Consider the following 21,097-nt stretch of genomic DNA (forward strand, 5'->3'; position numbering starts at 1 on the left):
GACATACATGAGCAAATGTCAGCAATGTGGTTTCACAGTGACTTGCTTTTATTAGAATTGAAGCTGCAAATCTCTTTATCAGGGTACAAGAACTCTTCCTCAGATCTTCTTGTGCTCCTAAGGGTCTTCATCCCCATGGGAAAGGCTCCCCAGGCTTGCACCGAGGCTGGGATCCATTGATATAAAAAATGGGAGATAGATGTCCAGAGCTCTTGTCTATGTGGTCAGTGAGGTGTCATTTTTAGGGACTGGGTGTCCTGCAAAGGAAAATCAAGTGCTTAGCTAGTCCATCTATCTCCATCCAAAAAGTCAGTTATACCTTGTCATCTCAGGCTACCGCGGACAAAAGGTAACACATAGGGTTAAAGACTACAAGAGATCCTTGTGATCTGGACTGCTGACCTGTGTTTCTGGCCATAAGACAACCCAGATAAAATGGAGGATGTGGATGTTACCACTCAGCACACACCACAGCTATTCAGCTGCAGCTGCTGAAGACCCAGAATACCTGCCAGGATATAGTTTAAGAATAAAACTAATTTAGGAATAAAGACCTGCAGTGGAGAAAGTGGCTGATCCTCTCACTGTCCTCCATGCCCTTCATGCTTTTTTTCTATGAAAAAGGTGACAAGGCTTATCCCTTTTTTTGCACCTTTCAGCATTATGTTTCACAGAAATCCAATTAGGTTAAACATAAATGCAAATAAATAAAAATAAAAAAAAGAAAGAAAGAAAGAAAGAAAGAAAGAAAGAAAGAAAGAAAGAAAAGCAAGATGTATGGGGTCCAAAAAGGGGTAGATCTGTTGCATCTTCTTTGGTATGCAATGTCACCAACTGTAGAGCTGGACTGTGGCATATTACAACATCAGTCCACATGGGATATCTCCTACAGATGCAGATGCTTTCTCCCTGGTGCTGATGAAAAAATGCTTTATTCCTAGAGGGTGGAAAATGTCCTGTGGCACTTTGGTCTAATATCTGGCACTTTGCACGAGACAAAGTAACCCAGATGGAGAACTCCATCCCTGGTATGAATCCTGTCTTGCTTAACTGTGCCAATAAGCCTTCTTTTTGGTAGTGTGAAGCTCCATGCTTCTGCCTGTGTGGATTGAGGGGGAGTCCTCACAGCTGTCTCAAGTCAGTTGTGTCCACCCTGCTTGGTAGAGGCAGAGTTTGAGCATGAGCTTGTTCTGCCCTGCTGGCAGACTCGTGCTGGAAGAAGTTATTAGTGATATATATATGTTATTAGCGATATTAGAGATTGTTAGTGATATGGAGATTCAAAGGGTGAGCTCAAACCTACATTAGTGTCACAGCTGAGGTGCAGTCTCAGAGAGCTTATGGAGAAAATGGCTCCCTTGCTGCAAAGACAGCCAGCCCTGGCTCCTTCATCTGCAAACTCCAGGACCATCCCTGCTCATCACCAAATTCTCCCTGTGGTTTTTCAGAGAAAGCAGACTGGCATTTTTGACACCACAAGGCTCTGCCTTTTTGTTACGAGCCACAAAACCCAGCAATTACAGGTTTTTTTCTTGAGGGTGTAGGGGGCTGGAGATGGCCTGTTGTGTCCCAAAAGGGGGAAAAGCCCAGTAAAGTCTATTTGTTCTTGGTGCAGTGGCATTTCTCTGGAGGACTTTGTCTTACCATTTGCAGCATTTCAGCTTCCCACCACGGCAGGTCCCAATGTCAGTCAGAGGACCAGAGCATGCAATAAACGAGCAGGAGCCCCGGTTTTGCCGGCATGCTAAGGTGTCAGCAGCTTCTTGGCTGTAAGCTGCAAAAAAAACCCAAGGAAAAATTCATGTTGATTTCTCAAGGCAGAGGATTGGAGAGTTGTGGCATTGGACTACATGGTGTGGTATGTGGTTTCCTGCCACAGTGCCTGGTTTGTGATTGGGGTGACCTGATCACACCTTCTTAAGGTCTTTACATCCATACGAAATGCAAAGTAACCAGAAGAGCAGGTTGTAATGCTAGCATGGAGAGACAGTCTGCCTGATTAATAGTGACCTGAAGATAACTGTCTGGAGACATGTGCTTGTCATTCCAGTTACACACAGAAATACCATGTTATGTGAAAAACCCATAGGAAACACAGAAAAATGTATTTTTAAAATTACTCTCACATTACTCTCAGAAAAAAAGCGATGATAGTCAAATATAAATGCCTGACTAAACTTCTTCAAGCTTTCAGTCCAAGTTTCAGCAAATGTAAAGCATGTTTATGACCCATAATCTTTATCTCCTACTTGGAATATCTTCCTTGCAGGAAGCACTGAGCATGATCTTAGAGATCCTTTCCAATCTTAATGATTCCTAGTTTTTACTTTCATTAAAAATCATCCAGCCACCAAACCAGGAAACACAAAATTGCCACTCTACCCTTCATTGGCTTAGTGGTGGACTTGGTAGTGTTAGGTTAATGGTTGGACTGGATGATCTTAAAGGTCTTTTCCAACCTAAACGATTCTATGATTCTATGATTGTGTAGCATGCTCACAGGAAACCTGTGCACTGTGTTACCATGTAAAATACAGTGAAGCTAGCAGATGGCATAAAATGTCACAAAAGATAAATCTTAATCACAGCCAAATCAATGGGACTGTATGCTTGCCCAACTAAAATATTTTATACACTAAAGCATACACTATAAAATAAAGTCAGTGACTGTTGTCACTAGTGTTGTATATGGTTTAGCTAGATGCTGTGCTGGTTTTACCATGCTGGTATGTTCAGAACTGAAGGACCAAGTGCTCAGGTTGTGGCAAAGACTGCAGCTCCACCCTCATCAGGGGAACTGCCCGGGCTTATCCCAGATGAAATGCCAGGCTCAAGTCTGGATTCAGAGTATTTCCAGGCTAAACTTTACCTGTTCCCACTGGAATATTCAGCCTGAGATTCAAATTGTGTTATTTTTGTATGATTTAAATGGATCTCATATCACCTGGAGCCTTGTATACCTGTGTACTTAAAAGGCAGAAGAGGCCTTATCAGCTGCCCCAACTTCTTGCTAAGCACAAACCTGATCATTACACCCAGTACTTTATGTGCCTAGCTCAATCCACACCTGTCATCAAATTGGACTCTATCCTTAATTTGAAAGGCATGCAAGCTTTATTCTGAATTAGATCTACCACATTTCAACCCATTTGTCCTAGTGGTTCTCAACTCTTTTAATCACTTATTATTCAAGGATTGTGTGTTGCTGATTTCACTCAGCTGATTTTAAAGACATCATTAGATCTTGGTTTCCCTTGTCTCCTAAATTAAAAAGCCCTATAGTGTTAAGGGTCTTTTCTATGTGTAAGTTATTATGAAGAGATATAGAATAACTTGTTGCCCTTTCCCAGAGACTCTACTGGGATTGCACCACCCCTATAGCCATCTTAGGGGTCACAGTTTCTTTGAAATTGAGAATATGTTTTGTAATGCATAAAATAGGAATCCAGAAAGAAAGAAATCCAGAAGCACACAGTACAGGCTTTGCCTTCTACAGGTACCTGCTTTTGGCCTAAGTAGTTCTACATTTCTTCATTGAGTAGACAGACGTTTGCTTGTGCAGGAAAGTAAGTACAAATTTGAGTCTACAGCAAACCAAAGCAGGGATGGAGATATCTTAAACTTCTCTGAAGTCCCCCAGACAGCCTGGAATGATGCATATGATCCAAATCCACTTAGTGCACATGGACAGTATAAAGTTCAGGCAAAACCCCACAGCCATAACCACTTTTTTCTAAACATATATGAGGTCTACTAATCTAGAATACACAGTCAGGAGGGAGGGATGCAAATGTGAGAAGAGAAAGCTCTCACGTTGCAGGATGGCATCTTCAGTATCAGCCTAAGAATTGCCTGAATACACAGGAGCATCTTTTTTCATGTCATCATGTGACTAGAATGTGAGATGCATAGGGCTAGAAAGAGACGGTCAGTAAGACTATCAGGGACCTTGACTCAATAGCTTAAAGATCAGAACTATGACTGGGAAGGGGTCTTCTAATATGAAAATCATGGAGTCTGAGAGCAGAGAGGTAATCGGAACCTCAGCACTGGGCTCTAATGGACTTCTCTGCACCCTTTTAGCCTCCATCTCCTCTATTTTCTGTCTTACCTGGAGCAGCCTGGAAGAGGAAGAAGAGAACAGCAACGAGGAAGAAAAGGATTCTCATGACTGCCAGCAGGTAGTGGGATGGTCTTTGCAGGTCTGAAGATGGACAAAAGCTAGTGTCCAAGGCAGAAGATGGCTAATCCCTGTACTTATAAAGGCTCTGGGATGGAGCAGTGCAGGCGACTAGGTGGGTGGAGGAGTGGCTGTCTGAAGAACAGAAAGTTCATTGCCCTATTACTATAGAGATTGGTGATGTATGAAGATGTTGCAATCTAACACATTTGAAGATGCGTGACCTGAGCAGTGACCAAATCACCCTAGCTGAACTGAGCAGCCAAAGCACTCTGTGCTCACATGCCCTGTGCCAGCTGGTGGGTTGCACCCGGGGAGGACACAGGATTGGAGGAAGAGGGAGGTGGGTTCCTGTGATCTGCAATACTGTAAACCATGCAGATCTGCTGATGCCCCATGGTCCTTGGCCATGGTCTTGTGACCCCCGCCAGCCACCAGGCACAGTGAGTGTAGCAAAGGCTGGACAGCTGGCCTGCATGGCTGCGTGAAACAAGGAGGCAACAGACCTTGTTCCTTGGGTGCAGGAAGGGGTCAGAGCTTCAGTCCCTGCTTGGATCAGAGTTGTAGGGCTGCAGCTGAAGAAGGCAGGGTAGGGGTGTCTCCCAATCTCTTATCACCTTGTAACCTTTTTCTGTACTTGAAAAAAAAAAAAGGAATTTTTTTTTATGCATGTGAAGGACCAGCTGTATATAAGATGGACCAGAGGAAGTGTTACCACAGCTTTGAACAACCCTCTTAATACTTGTGCTTGTCTCCAAGAAACGCCACTCCTGAGACATATGAAAAATGCAAGTGCAGGGGTTTTTGCAGATAAACAGTATAAGCCAAGAATCATTAATGAAATCAAGTCACGAAGGTGCTTAATTTTTTACTGCTTCAGTGAGAGCAGCAAACTGAAGCGATGGAGAGTAACAGCAGGAGGTGAGCTATGCCTGTGTGCGGAGGGCAGAGACGTCTGCATCTGGTAAATTGGCTGCAACAAACTGGGTGTAGGACATGAAGCGCATACTTCAGTTTGTGAAAAACCACATTAGCTCACTCTGTCAGGACTAGGATTTTAGAAGCAGGCAAAAATCTTCCTTACAGTAGAGGACTGATGAGGACGTTGAGGAAGGGCAAGAGGAGGCTGGTAGCAAAGCAAACAAATTCCCCTCCTTGCTTCATGAACTGTTGTCCCTAATCAGCAGGTCGGGAAACTATGCAATGCTGGCAGGACAGATAGAACTGGCAACATTGCCATTGCCCCCTGAGGTCCAAGGGAAGGAGGGGAAGCCCCATATCTATCTGTCTGATGTGATGGGCACAACATCCAGGGGATGCTTGGAGGGTATCAAGCCCACATCTCCCTCCCTTTGCACCTCCCAGACTGCCAGTGGTGGGTTGACCCAATATGTGATGAAGTTCTGGGGGAACATGATGAGAAAACAGAGCTTCAGACCTCTTCCAGGGGTCTGTGAGAACTGGGGTGGGCAGTGATGGTCTAGGCAAAGGCCATGTATTTTTGTATACTTTGCCCAGAGCAGCAGCTGAGGCAGAGACACAGGTTCTTAAACAGGCAGGTGTCTTAACAAACCCCATCCATGTAGATAAGGGGTACGTGAGGTGAAATCATTTGCACCCCATTGTGTTCTGTACTGTGTCGCCTCCTTCTTCTGCTTCAGGCAGGGGGTGAGGAAGAATCTTCTGTCATCTCTTCTCTGCTCTCCTCCTGAACATGGGAAAAGAAGATTTGAGGAGTCAGTCTTTTATGTTAAAACACCTTGTGTGTGTATGTGTGCTGGATTTTTTTTCTTTTTTTTTTTTTTTTGTTAAGCAAGCCACAGGGAACATTGACCAGCTCTCTGTTTTCTGATCTGTGAGCTAGAATGTAGACACAACCCTACAACCCAAAACACTCTGTGCACCTGCTCAAGGTTTCAGGCAGGCACCCCATCCACATGCAGCCTCATCTTCATTTGTGAAAACAGAGCACGGCCAGAAAGTAAGAAAGGGGCAGTCCGTGATCATAAACCATGGCCAGCATTAGGCAAGCCATTAAGGGTGAAGCTGCTAGGTAAAATAACAGGATTTAATGGAGATGGAAAATGCGCTTGTCTACTCCTTGCATAATCCTCGTCCTGCCTGTCCCAGGCAGCATGAGGGACAGGGGCAGCACGAGGGGCAGGGGTGTTTGTTTTGGGGATTGAGGCTGCTGAGAAAACCCTGCTGGGGTCTGCCCGCAGCGTCACACATGGTTCCATGCTCTTTGGAACCAAACAACATCAGGGAGAGGGAAGGAAAGGGGGAGCAGCTCCATCCTCCTCACCTCCATCCCCCAGCTCCAGCTGGAGAGCAGCAGCAATGCTTGTCCTGGGTCTAGGCTCCCCCCATTGAAAGGTAAATAATCCTGGGGCAATAACAGCCCCCTTGAAGATGGCTTGGCACTGGGGAAAGGGAGCCTGCCCCACTCCTTGAGCACCAGGAGAAGATGCTGGCAAACCATTGCCAGCATGGAGAGAAAGCGGTAGGGCTGTTAGTGATAGGAAGCCGTTGATCTTGAGGTCTCTTTTAGAGTTAATATTTGACCTGGTAGCAAAGGAGTGGGTAGGTGATTTTGTATGGGACCTATCCTTGTGAAGAAATGGCAATTCATCACCTGGAAAAGAGTAAATTCATCTCTTTGGCTCACTGTTCCTGCAGGGGCCTTGTTGGTCTGTTGTTTGCCTCTTCAGCTTGGGAAATTGCCACTTGTGTTCTGTTTTCCGGGCTGCAGGGCAAGGAGCGCAAACGTCTTTGGACCTGAAGGACAGTCCCTGCTTTTAATTACAACTGCTGGACAACTAATCTGCCAGAACAGAAGGGAAGAATTAATTTAGTGAAAATCTCCTATGGTCTAGGAGTAAATAAACAGGCGGCAGCAAGCAATGGTGTTGAGTTCCGTTGTCCCAAAGTCAAGTGCAAGGAAAAAATGATGGTGAGAGGCACGGGTGTTTACAGGCACAGGGAAGATGACAGTGGGCGGAAGGTACACGATGTTCGTTCCCCTTGATGAAGCAGTTGATAGAGGCTGCTCATGCATGAAACTACGTTTCAGTTGGGGAACTCCAGTCCTAGTGACTGAAGTGCCTATCCAAGATCAGCCATGGGACCATCTCCAATCTGGCTCCCTACCATGGAAGAGAGCTGTGAGGGGAAGAAGTCACTGATCAGCAAATTTTTGGAAAGTCCCTATCTCAATCATTTTGAAACTGTTTCATTCATCAGGTGATCAACGAGGAGATTTTCTGAGGTCCTGCATTAGCTTTGGAAGGTGTGCATCGATCAAGAGGTCTCTTTTCTACCATCTGGCTTGTACCATATTTTGAGCTGCACTATCAAAGAGTTTGGGTCCAGCTGCTTCCTGCTGGCTCTCCAAGGGGAAAAAAAAAAAGGTTTCCTAGGGAGGGATGTTCTCAATAGACATGGGATGAGGAATTTCTTGGGAAGAATTCTCAGTGGTCAGTGCATGACAGAGAAAAGCCAGCAAACTGGTGCGGGAGAAGCAGGTCTCTGTAGGGCGAGCGACACAGGAAAGCTGTGTGACCCATCCCACGTGAGGCCAACCTCAGGCTCCACTCAGGGGACATAAGGATTGCAAGGGTGCAAAAGAGACTCAGTGGGATCCATGAAAATTGGGCAAGAAGGGGAAAGTAAGCCTGAAGTTACCCATGTATGGCAGTGAGAGTGGCTGCTGGGGTGAAACAAAAGACCTTGACGGACATGAGGTGCAGCATCTAGAGACAGAAGTGGAGATCACCCTGTTTGGAATAACACCTCTATGACTTAAACAGTAGAGATGTGTTTTATTGGGACAGGAGGGAAATCTGAGGCTCAGTCTGTCCTGAATTTATCTAGACTTAATACCAGAGGTTTTTTTCAGGAGAAACTTGAGGGATGGAGAACAGATGATCCATGTTTGTAGTAGTAAGTTGAACAGGACCAGGTTATGGGCAGTGAGATGTCCTTGCTAAATGGTTAGCTTGATGTTTAAACATTATCAGGATCTTTGTTTGGGTCAGCTAGCCACCTTCTGAACAAATCTTGGGCATGGTTCAGGGACAGTTCTTGGTACACACCTTGAATGCAACAGTCTTATTTTGGACGCAAAGAGATCTGGTGAGTAGTAGTAGTACACTTCATCAGAAAACTGTCCCTGGACTTTTTAGTTGCTAATATAAATGTAAGATTTCTCCAGTCAGGCAGATTACTCAAGGCAGCTTCAAACACAGGCTACTGCTAAATCCTCAAGTCTTTTTTGTCAAAGAAGCCACTGAAGTAGATGGAATATGTAGTCCTTATATGTCATTTAATACTTACAGAGTACGGTCCTGTTGTAGATGTTGATTCAGAAAAAAGTGGTCTAGCCCATTTGACAGATCCAAAGCTGCAGAAGTCAAAAGATATTTTTTTTTCTTGCACAAATACAGTTTATAAAAATTTTTTTGCAAAATCTTTGCAAAAATAGCAGAAGTGTTGGACATGTTGTCCTCCTCAGACTGACAGGACTGGCATTTTGTCAATGGGGAAGTTAAGCCAAGAGGAAGGAAATAAAATGCCGCACAGCCTCTGTGCTAATTTGACATTTTTTGATTTCTGCATTTCCATTGTGTTTCTGATTGGAGTTCTTTTTAGACTCTTTAGATACAAAAAAAAGGGTACAGTTGTGGGGAAGGAGCATCTCTTTCTTTGGCTTGATACAGCTCCAGATTCAAAGACATGAGGATCAATTAAATGAAATTGTTTAAAAATAGGCTGCAGTGCCATGGTGAAACCCCCAGTCTTTTTCTAATGCACCTGGATGAAATCAGCCCTATGATGCCCTAACCTCCTTTCAAGACAGAGGTAGGAAATTTACTCAAAAACAATGGACTTCTTGCCTCCATGACTAGTTGTGATGGGAGAAAAGAAATTGAGTGTGCATCTGTAACTATTGGAGGAAACAATGAAAGACACCTTGGTTTTGCATTTTAGCACTCTAGAGCTCATGCTATATCTGTACTACTGAATAAAACAGGACATTTAATTTACTTTTATGACTGCTATTGAACACAGGTCTGATGTTTTCAAAAACAGTCTATGTATCACCCAGATCTTATTTCTGGGTAGAGATGGTTCAGACCCCATCACTGTGTTTATGAAGTCAGGTATATATATACATATATTTATATTTTTTATATATATATATATGTATATACAAAATTTGCAATACTGTAGGTGTATGTCATCCAATCACTCACTATCAAGAGTTGCTTGTACAGTTCTTCACACTCAACACTCGTTCTTGTCATCCTGAACACTTTAGTGTCACCATCAAAACTGGTTGCTGTTTTAACCATTCCCTTTTCCAAATCACTTGGGAATATGTGAGACTGCACAGACTTATTTGTTTAAAAAGATAGCATGACTCAATGAGCCTTGAGTCAAAACCACAGAGAAAATCAGTTAGTAATAATAAAAGAACACCGTTATTGGTTTAAGAAGACATTTATTTTTGTGTGTGAATAAAATAATAATATATATATTGCTTCACATCCTCCAAGAGCTGCATGAGCCTGAACTGATTGAACATCCAAACATCCCTGTGAGGTAGGTTGGAATAGGTGGCCAAGGTGCCAAAGTGGCTTGTGTATTGAAAGCAAAAAAGGGAGTGACGTCAGTGAGGAAAAACCTGGATCTCCAGAAGCGGTGTGCTAACAAGACGTGCCCTCTGGAAGCTTCTTTCAGTGCTCATTTGCAGGAGGGTTTAGACAGAGGAGGAATCCATCAAAATCACCTCCTCAAGGCAGTGGAAATGTTGCTGGTACAATGACACTAACTCAGGAAAGCCTTCTCTTCTTACTCTGCCAAAATCCTGTAAGGTACAAAGGGTCTTGTTATTTTGCTGATGTATAGTCTAAGGTCAATCTCTAAAAGCCTCAGTACCTGCTAATTACCTTTGAAAATAAATGTACAGGGTAGGGTCAGCCTGCAGGTTTAAAAACCTGTATTTAGATGCCTACATGTGGGCTGGATGTCTAGGTCTGCAGACATCCAGTCCCCATGAACTATGGTCACTTGCAAACTAGTTGTATTACCACTAGTAATAATATTTTAATTCAGATCACCCCATAACAAAGATCAGAGATTTGATTTAATTACTTAATCACACAAGTCCAGTGCCATTTGAAGAGCTCTGGCATATCTGCTTGGACTCGAGCCATCTTTTCTGAAATGCAATGTTTCCCATAGGTCATGAGTTATCTCAGCCAGACCTGTATATATTGTTTAAATACTCCAAGGCACCTCAAATGACACTAAACATCGCAATGTAGCTCACTGAATCAAACTCCTTGTGTCCACTTTAAAAGATTTCTTTCCAAGCAGCTCAGCTGGAAAAAAAATTATATTGTACCTCAGAATACCCTGTTGGTTTCAACTTCTACTGCTGTATTGATCAACCCAGCTGAAAATCTAACAGCCTAATAGGAAGAGTTTTAATCCTGAACATTGGCATCCATCAATATCACAGATGGGTACATCCTTCTGAGAAAGAGTATTTCTGTAGAAAAATTAACACCTGGAACCAAACTCAAGAGTTCTTGTTCCTTTCCCAGCCCCAATTCTCCTCAGCTCAGGCCCAACAGATGTTCTTACAGAAGTTTGATGCTGGTGATCTGCCATCTGCTCCTACCAGTCTGTTTGTTATCAGTAGAAATTGCTTCCTAAAGAGAATGATCATTAGCAGAGACTGAGGGATAGAGTCATCCCTTTATAAAAACATCTAATATCAGGTTGCTTCTGTACCATTTACTTTCCTGAGTTCCTAAGATGCTTCCTTAGCATTTTAATCTCCTGAAAGCAAACATATCCTGATATTGGTATAACTTGGGTTTCCTGAAACCACTGTCTGACTGAGGATCCTCATGCTGAACAAATGCTATGAAACTTCTTCCCTAGAGCCATCTCATCGCACTTTCTTCAGTTTCTGGGAATCTTTAAACCCTAGCAAGTCTATAAGTAACAGAAAAAGGAGTTCTGGGAAATTCAGAAAATATGGATTAGTCCTTCCTTTATTTTGAACCAGGCTCTGTCCAGTCACATCAATGGTTGAGGATCTCCCTGAACATCTCCTGTTGGGATGAGTTATGTCATCACACCTGTCCTTTTCATCAAAAGACACAGGTAAATCTCCTAATTTGCCAGTAAAGTTAATGTATGTGATAGTTACTGCAGATGTCAATGATCATCACACGGTAATCAGTTGAACAAAACTATTGTAAGAATTCGATGCCTGAGGAGTATGTGTTAAAGCTAAAGTGCATTCCCCAAAGCATGTTCAAAGCCATAAAGAAAGAAGTGTTGCTATCAGGGAAACTGCAGACATTATTAGAAAATGGTCTCCAAAGTCAAAAGTGCAATGCACACCCAGTTGTCTCCAGTCACTAACAAATTCACTCTTCTTCACCTTTCTACAAGCTGCACAGTGGTGGGAAGAAGAAGAGACTGGAAGAGAATGAGAAGCAGAGTTCTATGAACACTTTCCGTCCTTTAAAATTTATTTTTCTAGGTCATATTGGAAATGAAAAGAACAGAGGAAGAGAGGAGACATTGTTTCCCTTGATGAGTGAAAATACTGTGAGATGTTTTCCTAATAATTTATTGAAAAAAAGTCCTTTTTTTCCCCAGAAAATTTCAAAATAAAGGGGAAAGTATTGAATTCTTGGAAATTTTGAACCTCCTGAACTTTTGCTCTCACACATAACTTCCATCAAAATTAACTGTCTCCTTAAATACACATCTACAATGTATACGTGTTCATCCTCCAGCTGGACTTTCTCACAAATGGCTGCCCTGCAAGCCCCATGGAGCTATGTATATTATTCAAAGAAACAGTAGATAAAATGGCAGAACAAAAATGCCCTCTGATGCCCTTCAGTCCTGCAACACTTACTTTGAACAGCATTTCAGCAGCCCCCCATGGCACGTCCCCGAGGCAGCGAAGGTGGGTGGGCATGCCCCAGCACGGCAGAAATTTCCCTGGCTCCTGCACTCTGTGGTGTCAGCAAAAATAGGATCTGCAGAACCTGTGGGAAAGGGAAGATGTTAAAATATCAGTTTTCAGTCTAAAATTATGATCGATAGATATGCAATAAATCATGTGTTGCATTTTTAGGAAGACAGCCGTCATAAGCACAGATGTTCTTGGTCCCATCCACTGCATAGCACCATCCCGACGGGATCAGATTCTGCCTGTCAGTTGATGGTTACTTTTTTCCTCCCGTGCACACACTTCTGCTTACAAGCCCTTTTGTTCTTTGTAGGATTTACTTTGCTTCTCACCTGGAGCAGCCTGGAAGAGGAGGAGGAGAACAGCAAAGAGCAGGCACAGGATCCTCATGGCTGCCAGTCGGTTGTGGACTGTGTGCCCTTTGCAAAGCGCCTGAAAGATTGACGGAGGATGAAGTTTGTTTGAGGAAGAGGCTAGGAAAGGCACCTGATATTTATAGGGCCAGTGGGATTGTGCAAGTTTGATGGCTGAGTGCTTTGTCAATAAGTAACTGCAACCAACCTTCTGGAAAGCAGACTGGTTATCCCCCTTATCACAGGTTGCAATGAAATGTGCAGCGAACGTGTTGCAATCCCCAAAGGTGAATTTCCACTGACCGCGTTTGGTTATACAATGTGACCATCAGCCAAGCCCCACTGAGCTGCACCGATTTGCATGGCTTTTGCAGACCTGTTTCCAACACAGGCACAGGGAGGAGTCAGGCAGAGGGCTTGGGAGTCAGCCACTGTCAGTCTGGTCCTGGTGTTGACCCTGACTCTCACTGGCAAGTCACGTAACATTTTGTCTCTGTCCCCTCATCCCTGTCACCAGGCAGATGATGTCAAAGGCAGAAGAAAGCATTGGGAAACATTTGAGTCAATGCAGCTTTGCTTTGTCACTTTTTAAACAGGTTTCAGGACATCCTCACCCACTGCAGAGGGCTGACACAAAGCTCTCTCCCTGCTTTAATTCTCACCTATATGCCCTCTTGAGCACTTTGCATTTTTACCAGCTTTTGAGGTTCCCTTTCTGTTTCCTCTCATATTGCCCCTGAAGGTTGGGAGAATGAGCTGATTCCATAAGAATTTATGAAGTTGCATTGTGATTATGGGTGTGATGGCTCTCCTTGCAACAAAGGCAAGGTGATTTCCAGATTCAAAGCGAAATGGTAGCAACTGATTGAACCAGTGACCAATTCCTGGAGGACCTTTCAGTGGCTAATTTTAGCCCTGGCAGAGTTGAGTTTGCAGCATGTGAGGTGCAGACCCGTGACTGGTTTTTAAAAGACTGAGTTCTGCTGAAATGGCTAGGCAGACATAATACCTTGAAGTGCAACATCTTCTCGGGCTTCATTTCAGAGCATGATCCCCATAGCTGTAAATTTTCTGAGAAGCCTTGGTTAGGGGATCAAAACATGGAAGGTTCTTCTTCGTGAAATCCTGGGCTTGTAGATGTCAAAGTACTGTAACAGCTTTGCACCCATGGGAACCGTCCCTTTGCCCAAATACTGTCACACTTAATAAACAGGTTAATCTCCATCAAAGCCCAGATGTTTTTGCAGTTCCTAGCTCTGACATTCTGGTTCAGCGGTCTGCTTCCTTATTACCTTGTTTATTTTATTTAACTGGGAGTTAATGGTATTTTTGTTCTAAGAATTATTAGTAGGATGAAAACATGACCGATGTTTATGTTTAATCTACATACTAATGGGCAAGCTTAAGCAGCTGAGAAAGTAGCAACAATGAGTTACTTAACTGTTTATGCAGCAAAAAACAGTGAGATAAACACTGATTTCCCTCTTCCACCATAAAATCTAATAAACCAGGAAATGCTAAGCACTCCAGAATGTCTCTTTTTGTACCCTTGTCTTAGAAATTATCTCTTTTTTTGCCAGCAACTCTGCAGCTTTCCCCATTTCTAATGGAGAGGAGAGCTGATTTGTCACTCCTCTCTTTTCTCGTTCAGTGAGTTGCCAGTGGGACCTCCTGACAGAGAGACAGACACCTGATCTGCAACGTGAATGTGAAGAAACCAGGAAGCAAAACCCTTTTATTTTTATGAAGACCCATTGAAATGTGACTTTCCCCCATCTGCCTTTCATTTAGACAGGACAACAGTGTTGTGATGTTTTGCAAACAGAAGTGTGTTTTTTGAGCTCTCATCACTCCCTAAAGAAGTTCCTGTTAGGGAAGAGTCATGTTTTCCCCAAATAAAATCAGAATGTGGCATTTGGGAAGGTGGTGACTCCTCTTTGCTATCACATGCAGTATTTCAACAAGCTCCTCTTAGTTTCAGGGCTGTACTGTTTCCCAATTGTGGAACACTATAAATCTATTATGGGAGTCAAATTGTTTAAATTTCAGTGATGCACATTGCCATAGCACTCATACATATTGCTGAACAACTTTATTTCTTGCAGAAGGAAAGCAGCCCTCTAGGAAAGTGAGCAACATTTTAAGCCCTGCTGGCACAGGCAGCCTGAAAATGTCATTCAGAGCAACAGGAAAATTCCATGACTATGGCTCCTAGTAAAAACAGACAGGTGCAAGCTGGTTGCTTAAAACCAAGCCAAATATGTATAAAATGCCCAAAGACCAGAGCAATTTGTGCAGCACAGCAGTGACCTGGGGCTGGAACATGGCAGTGTGCGCGTGGAGCTGTGTCCCCCAGCAGTCAGGGCCAGGAAAGACTCCTGGAGATCTCTGCTGAACATTAACTTACAGCCATGAGCTGGGAACTCAAGGAGTTGCAGATACCTACCCCAGAGAAATCAAGCTCTCTAAGCAAATAGGTGTTGAGGGGACTTTACTTAAAATCTTATGCAAGAATACTGCAATGCAAATAAGACATAAAAGATTCCATGAGAATATTGGTGGCAAATGAGAGAAAGGGAAGACACACATGGCACTCAAAAGCCATTTAATTTTGACTTTGAGATCAGGAAGAGATGGACAGCTTACAATAGCAGAAGCTCCCTCACCTGTGCTCCAACAGCTATTTCCAAAGAAGAACTTGGTTCATCAGCAAACAGAGATCTGTGGATGATCATGAAGGACACAATATCTCAGAATGGTGCTCCCCTTATTTCTCTCTATTTTGTAAATCTATAAGGAGTATCTATCTGTAGTGGATATTTATGTTTTGATGTTTGCAATCCAATTTTGCTGAATTTTGCCTCAGCAGCACAGCTTTCCAAAGGTGATATTGCAAGCAAAACCTGAAATGCTGAGTGGGGCCAGCCCTTGCAAACATCACCTTCTTCTGACTGATAAAGAAGCACACAATCACTGAGTGGATTTCTCGGTCTTCTGCAAAGCAGGCATTTTTCTTCTCTTCTTCCCTTCTTGCCTGACAAACTGTCTCCCGTAAAAGTTCATAATGAGCATCGCATATGATGTAGATTGCTTTTGGCATCAACATTTTCTCAAAGAACTGCTCTTAAACATAACTTAACAGCTAAAGGCTAATAAAATGTTGAGATGAGGGTTTTTCAGAGTCTAAAAACTTATACTTTTGAGAATGGTTATTTATAATGGGGTACATGTATTTGGACACTGGTAAGACTTGATTTTGCCATTTTAACTATAAGTATGCCTTTAAAACTGCATAGACATGTGGTTATTTATGAAAGCATGTGCTTATGTTCCACCAAAAGCAAGTTCATGTTAGCACATACTTCAGTATTCTTCTGGCTTTCCTAACTATGGCACAAATCCTTACAATACATGCAGTGATTTATGTTTGCAGTGTTTCATCTTCCATTAGTCGCCAATAAGTTAATTAATTATGATAATAATAAGTTCTTTAATTCTGCCCTTTGCCTGATGCTTCCAAGTTTTAGGAAACAAGGTATAAGAACATAGACTGAAATCTTACATTCATTTTATCACTGTCATCATCTGCACACAGGGCATTTTTAACAAACACATTTGGGTTTTCCTACTTTTGTAGCTGGCTAGTCTGCTTTTACATGATTCTATGATTCTACAGTTTTCTATGTGGGAAATCAATGTAAATCAATTTTACAGCTCTTTCCTTTGCAGTGTAAGTAATGGGGATGTTCTCTCCCACAGCTGACTGCAGATACCTACTGGTAAGAGGTGTGCACTCTTTGCAACTCTGCCTGGATAGCTACAGGTGAAGCTGGCATCCAACCTGCTTCACCATTGCATTTTACATCTCTTGACATGTAGGCATATCACTCACAGTTCAGGGAAGGAGCAGCTTAGACTAATCAGTCTGCAAATCCATGTGTAGTCTCGACCACTGCCATGTCCATTTATTAACTTGCCATCCCATGGGGTATCCTTTGGCATCGTCTTGCAAATGAGAAAGGGAACATGAAGGCTAATGTTGCTTCGTCTGTGGAGCTATATTAGTGGAAGTCCTCTAATAGAATCATAGAATCATAGAATTGGTTAGGTTGGAAAAGACCTTTAAGATCATCCAGTCCAACCATTAACCTACACTACCAAGTCCACACTAAACCAATCAAGGGTAGACTAGACTAAACCATGTCCCAGAGTGCCACATCTACCAGTTTTTTGAACACCTCCAGGGGTGGTGACTCCACCACCTCTCTGGGCAGCCTGTTCCAATGCTTGACTACCCTTTCCATGAAGAAGTTTTTCCTAATATCCAACCTATACCTCCCCTGGCACAGCTTAAGCCCATTTCCTCTCGTCCTATCGCTAACTACATGGGAGAAGAGCCCAAAACCCACCTCACTACAACCTCCTTTCAGGTAGTTGTAAAGAGCGATCAGGTCTCCCCTCAGCCTCCTCTTCTCTAGGCTAAACAATCCCAGTTCCCTCAGCCGCTCCTCATAAGGTCTGTGCTCTAGACCCTTCACCAGCTTAAACCCTTCACCAGCTTTTTTTTTAAACCCTTCACTTTGCTTTTGTGCAAAATATTCCCACATGTGACTTGTCAGTAGAGGGGGTTATGCCATTTCACATGGGCTAAATGGGTGCACAAGGCTCAAAGCAAAGACCGTTAGGCATGTTTTACCTCTGTTCTTCCATCATCTTGAGTGCCATCCTGTAGCTCATACAGGACAACCAGGTGATCAGGCCCAGTCAGCATAGGTTTATGAAAGGCAGGTCCTGCTTGACTAATCTGATCTCCTTCTATGACCTGGTGACCCACTTAGTGGATGAGGGAAAGGCTGTGGATGTTGTCTACCTAGACTTTAGTAAAGCCCTTTACACCATTTCCCACAGCATTCTCCTGGAGAAACTGGCTGCTCATAGCTTGGACAGGTTTACTCTTTGCTGGGTAAAAAAGTGGCTGGATGTCCAGGCTGAAAGGGTTGTAGTGAATAGCATTAAATCCAGTTGGCAGCCAGTCACAGGTGGTGTTCCCCAGGGCTCAGTATTGGGGCCAGTTCTGTTTAATATCTTTACCAATGATCTGGATGAGGGGATTGAATGCACCCTCAGTAAGTTTGCAGATGACACCAGGTTGGGCAGGAGTGTCGATCTGCTTGAGCGTAGGAAGGCTCTAGAGAGGGATTTGGACAGGATGGATTGATGGGCTGAGGCCAATTACATGAGGTTCAACAAGGCTAAGTGCCGGGTCCTGCAGCTGGGTCACAACAACTCCATGCAACTCTACAGGCTTGGGGAAGAGTGGCTGGAAAGCTGCCTGGCCAAAAAGGACCTGGGGTGTTGCTTGACAGCCGGCTGAACATGAGCCAGCAGTGTGCCCAGGTGGCCAAGGTGGCCAGCAGCACCCTGGCTTGTATGAGAAATAACCTGGCCAGCAGGAGCAGGGCAGTGATCGTCCCCCTGTACTTGACACTAGTGAGGCTGCACCTCAAATCCTGTGTCCGGTTTTGGGCCTCTCAGTACAAGAAAGACAATGAGTTGCCAGAGCGTGTCCAGAGAAGACCAACAAGGCTGGTGAAGGGTCTGGAGCACAAGTCCTGTGAGGAGTATCTGAGGGAACTGGGATTGTTTAGCCTGGAGAAGAGGAGGCTGAGGGGAGACCTTATCGCTCTCTACAACTACCTGAAAGGAGGGTGTAGTGAGGTGGGTGTGGGTCTCTTTTCCCAAGTAACAAGTGATAGGGCAAGAAGAAATGGCCTCAAGTTGCACTAGGGGAGGTTTAGGTTGGATATTAGGAAAAATTTCTCCACCAAAAGGCTTCTCAAGCATTGGAACAGGCTGCCCAGGGAAGTGGTTGAGTCCCCATCCCTGGAGGTGTTTAAAAGACATGTAGACATGGTGCTTAAGGACATGGTTTAGTGGTGAACTTGGCAGTGTTAGGTTAACAGTTGGACCGATGATCTTAGAGGTCCTTTCCAACCTAAACAATTGTATGATTCTATGATTCTATGATCAGTCCTTACTGTACTTGTGATAACTAGAATGGTCCTCTATTAGAGAAGCTCCTTAAACCTTGCAGAGGAAGAAAAGTACAGCAAAGAGCAAAAGAATCCTGGTGTGCAAGAGACTTGCTAGCATCCCTGAAAAGGCACAAAGCTGAGGTGAGCAGAAGAGGAGGCTACAGAGTCTCTGTGTGCATAAGGTTCAGGGATGCTGCAATGCTGAGGTCTGGGAACCTAGTCAATTATTACCTACCCTTAGTGGCTTTGATCTCAGTTGCATGTGGCCTCATGTTGCAATCCATACAGTGAGTCAACATTAAATAGAGCTGTACATGATGACGCTGAAAATCAGCATAGAGAATGTAGTGTCCTCTGCACCCCTAAATCCTGTGCAAAAGGGAGATTCCTCTGTACAGGTGAGGGCAAGAAGGAATAATAACCAATGTTTGAGAGGAAGGCTGGGAGGCGATCTCCTGTATGTTGTGGAGAAAAGACTAGTACTTCTCTGGTCTTGTATGATGAGTTTCCTGATCTGTCACACAGTGCTGATGTTGCTGGAGTAATGTTTCCTGGAAGGGGCTGAGGCTTCTGTGTGGATGATATCAGATGAAATAGCACAGAAGCTTTAATTTTTAAGAATTACTGTGCAGTTAGCTATAAACTAAAACACCAGAAGTGTTTTCATTAGACAGTGAGAAGTGTCTACATGCTTCTCTCTGTGCAGCACCAAAATGGCTACTCCTGTGGTGTATCAGGTGGATTTCTGTTGACTCTGATACTGTCATCATCAAAACTAAAATCACTAGAGCTCCTTTGGCTCTTGTTAGGTAGGAAGCTGCTAATGCTGCAGCCACAAGAATTGGAGTCATATATATATCACAGGTCAGCATGGCATTGACCTTCACCTGCATATGCATGCTTGTTTTAATGTGTAACAGACAAGTCCATTGTGTCTGCTACATCCAAAATCTCATTATAACCTGTCACGTTGCAGCTACTACAGTAAGTAGAGTCTGAACAGTGATTCAGTTGACCTCTCTGTGTCTGGACAAACAGATTAAAAAGTGCCAGGACATGATCACTGAAACTTGATCATCCATAATATTAAATTATTAGAACAGCCCTGGAAGTTTTGGCCTCTGCTAGCTCTCTGCCAAAAATTCGTAGGCTGTTTCAATGATTAGTCCTGGCTAGGAACTATTCCAGCAGGCAGTCTGATGTGGTAACCTTGTTTTGGAGGCCAAGACCATTGAACAATATGGGTATGGTCACATCATGCCATAGGATCTCAGGACCTAGAGAAAGGCCCTGTTACTAGTACAGAAGTATAGCTTTCCAAGTATTTGCAACTAATCGTATTACAGGTATTCATATTTTTGTGGTTTTGCACTAATTGCAAATGAGCCTTTAACAAGGTGCTTGAGCAACCACCTCCCTTCCCTCTACCTATAGGTCAGCTGTCTTGAACACCTCTTTGTCTTTCTGCTAGCAATCTTTCCTGTGCTATAAGTGATTTGGGATTAAGACAACTATCTTCTATGCAGATCGGTGTCCTGATTAAAGTTTGGAGTTGCACAGGGTTTTCTCCCCATGCCTGTCACAGTGATTAGGTGCTTGTGAGTGACATCTAAATCCCACATTGGAAGTCAACCATTGCAGATCTCTGCTTGGGCAGATGATGCACAGTGGAGGATAATACTAAAAGCAAATGTATCACCTATCTAACAAACAAAATATGTCCATGGAGTTATAAAATATGCCTTGAAATATAATCCTTTAAAGAACAAAGAAAACAACCCATCTGGAGGACTCCCTTATAATAAATACCTATTTACTTCAGTTTACCTAACTATTAATTTCTAGCGCTCTGGAAAGCAGCTTACATTTCCTGAGGTCAATATCACAGGCAAAACCCGGTTATGTAAACCATGACATAATCAAGTACATAATCAATTTCCAATGAAGTCATCAGTGCATTGTGTAACGCACGCAGGGGCTGGAAGCGTATGTGGTGTTTGCCTTGTACCACCTGGTGGGCAGTGCCTGGCTGGGGACCAAGAGCTCTTTCCTTGCGCCTTCATCACCAAAATGTTTGCTTCCCAATTTCTAGTTTAAGACAAGTTTCAGTTAATTTGTGGGTTGAAAACACCTCAATATGGTTTTTAATTTCATTATAAATGATCCAGCCACCAAGCCAGGAGGTGTGGGGTTGCTACTCTACCCTTAATTGGTTTAGTGGTGGACTTGGTAATTTTAGGTTAGTGGTTGGACTGGATGATCTTAAAGGTCTTTTCTAACCTAAATGATTCTATGATTCTATACCATTTCTTGGAGGTCAGAGACAGGACCCTAAGCGTCTCCTTGCTACCTGCTGTCTCTGTCCCTTAAATATCTCCTTCAGGATAAGGACAGATAAGCATCTATCAGGTGAGCCTCTGGGAGCACCATCTAAATCTGCTCTCTGCCTCTCTCCTTATTTCATCTCCCCATCCATGGATGGTGTTTCCCCACCACTCTGGCCCCCATGCTGGGGGCTGAGGCT

The 21,097-nt window shown here is 43.5% G+C and overlaps 2 protein-coding genes across 2 annotated transcripts; both read right to left on the reverse strand.

Annotated features, from left to right (window-relative positions):
- Nucleotides 1-1,640: 1,640 nt before the first annotated feature.
- LOC142593331 (gallinacin-9) lies at nucleotides 1,641-4,169 on the reverse strand. The gene is made up of 2 exons (XM_075708317.1): nucleotides 4,112-4,169; nucleotides 1,641-1,774 (listed from the first exon to the last, which is right to left on the reverse strand). The coding sequence occupies exons 1-2, from the start codon at nucleotides 4,167-4,169 to the stop codon at nucleotides 1,641-1,643; spliced, it is 192 nt and encodes a 63-aa protein (XP_075564432.1).
- A 7,955-nt stretch (nucleotides 4,170-12,124) lies between these two features.
- On the reverse strand, nucleotides 12,125-12,575 carry LOC142593327 (gallinacin-10-like). The gene is made up of 2 exons (XM_075708254.1): nucleotides 12,518-12,575; nucleotides 12,125-12,261 (listed from the first exon to the last, which is right to left on the reverse strand). Exons 1-2 carry the CDS (start codon nucleotides 12,573-12,575, stop codon nucleotides 12,125-12,127), a joined length of 195 nt encoding a protein of 64 aa, XP_075564369.1.
- Between the last annotated feature and the right edge of the window lie 8,522 nt (nucleotides 12,576-21,097).

The sequence above is a fragment of the Pelecanus crispus genome, chromosome 3, assembly GCF_030463565.1.
Source record: "Pelecanus crispus isolate bPelCri1 chromosome 3, bPelCri1.pri, whole genome shotgun sequence".
Classification (NCBI taxonomy): Eukaryota; Metazoa; Chordata; class Aves; order Pelecaniformes; family Pelecanidae; genus Pelecanus; species Pelecanus crispus.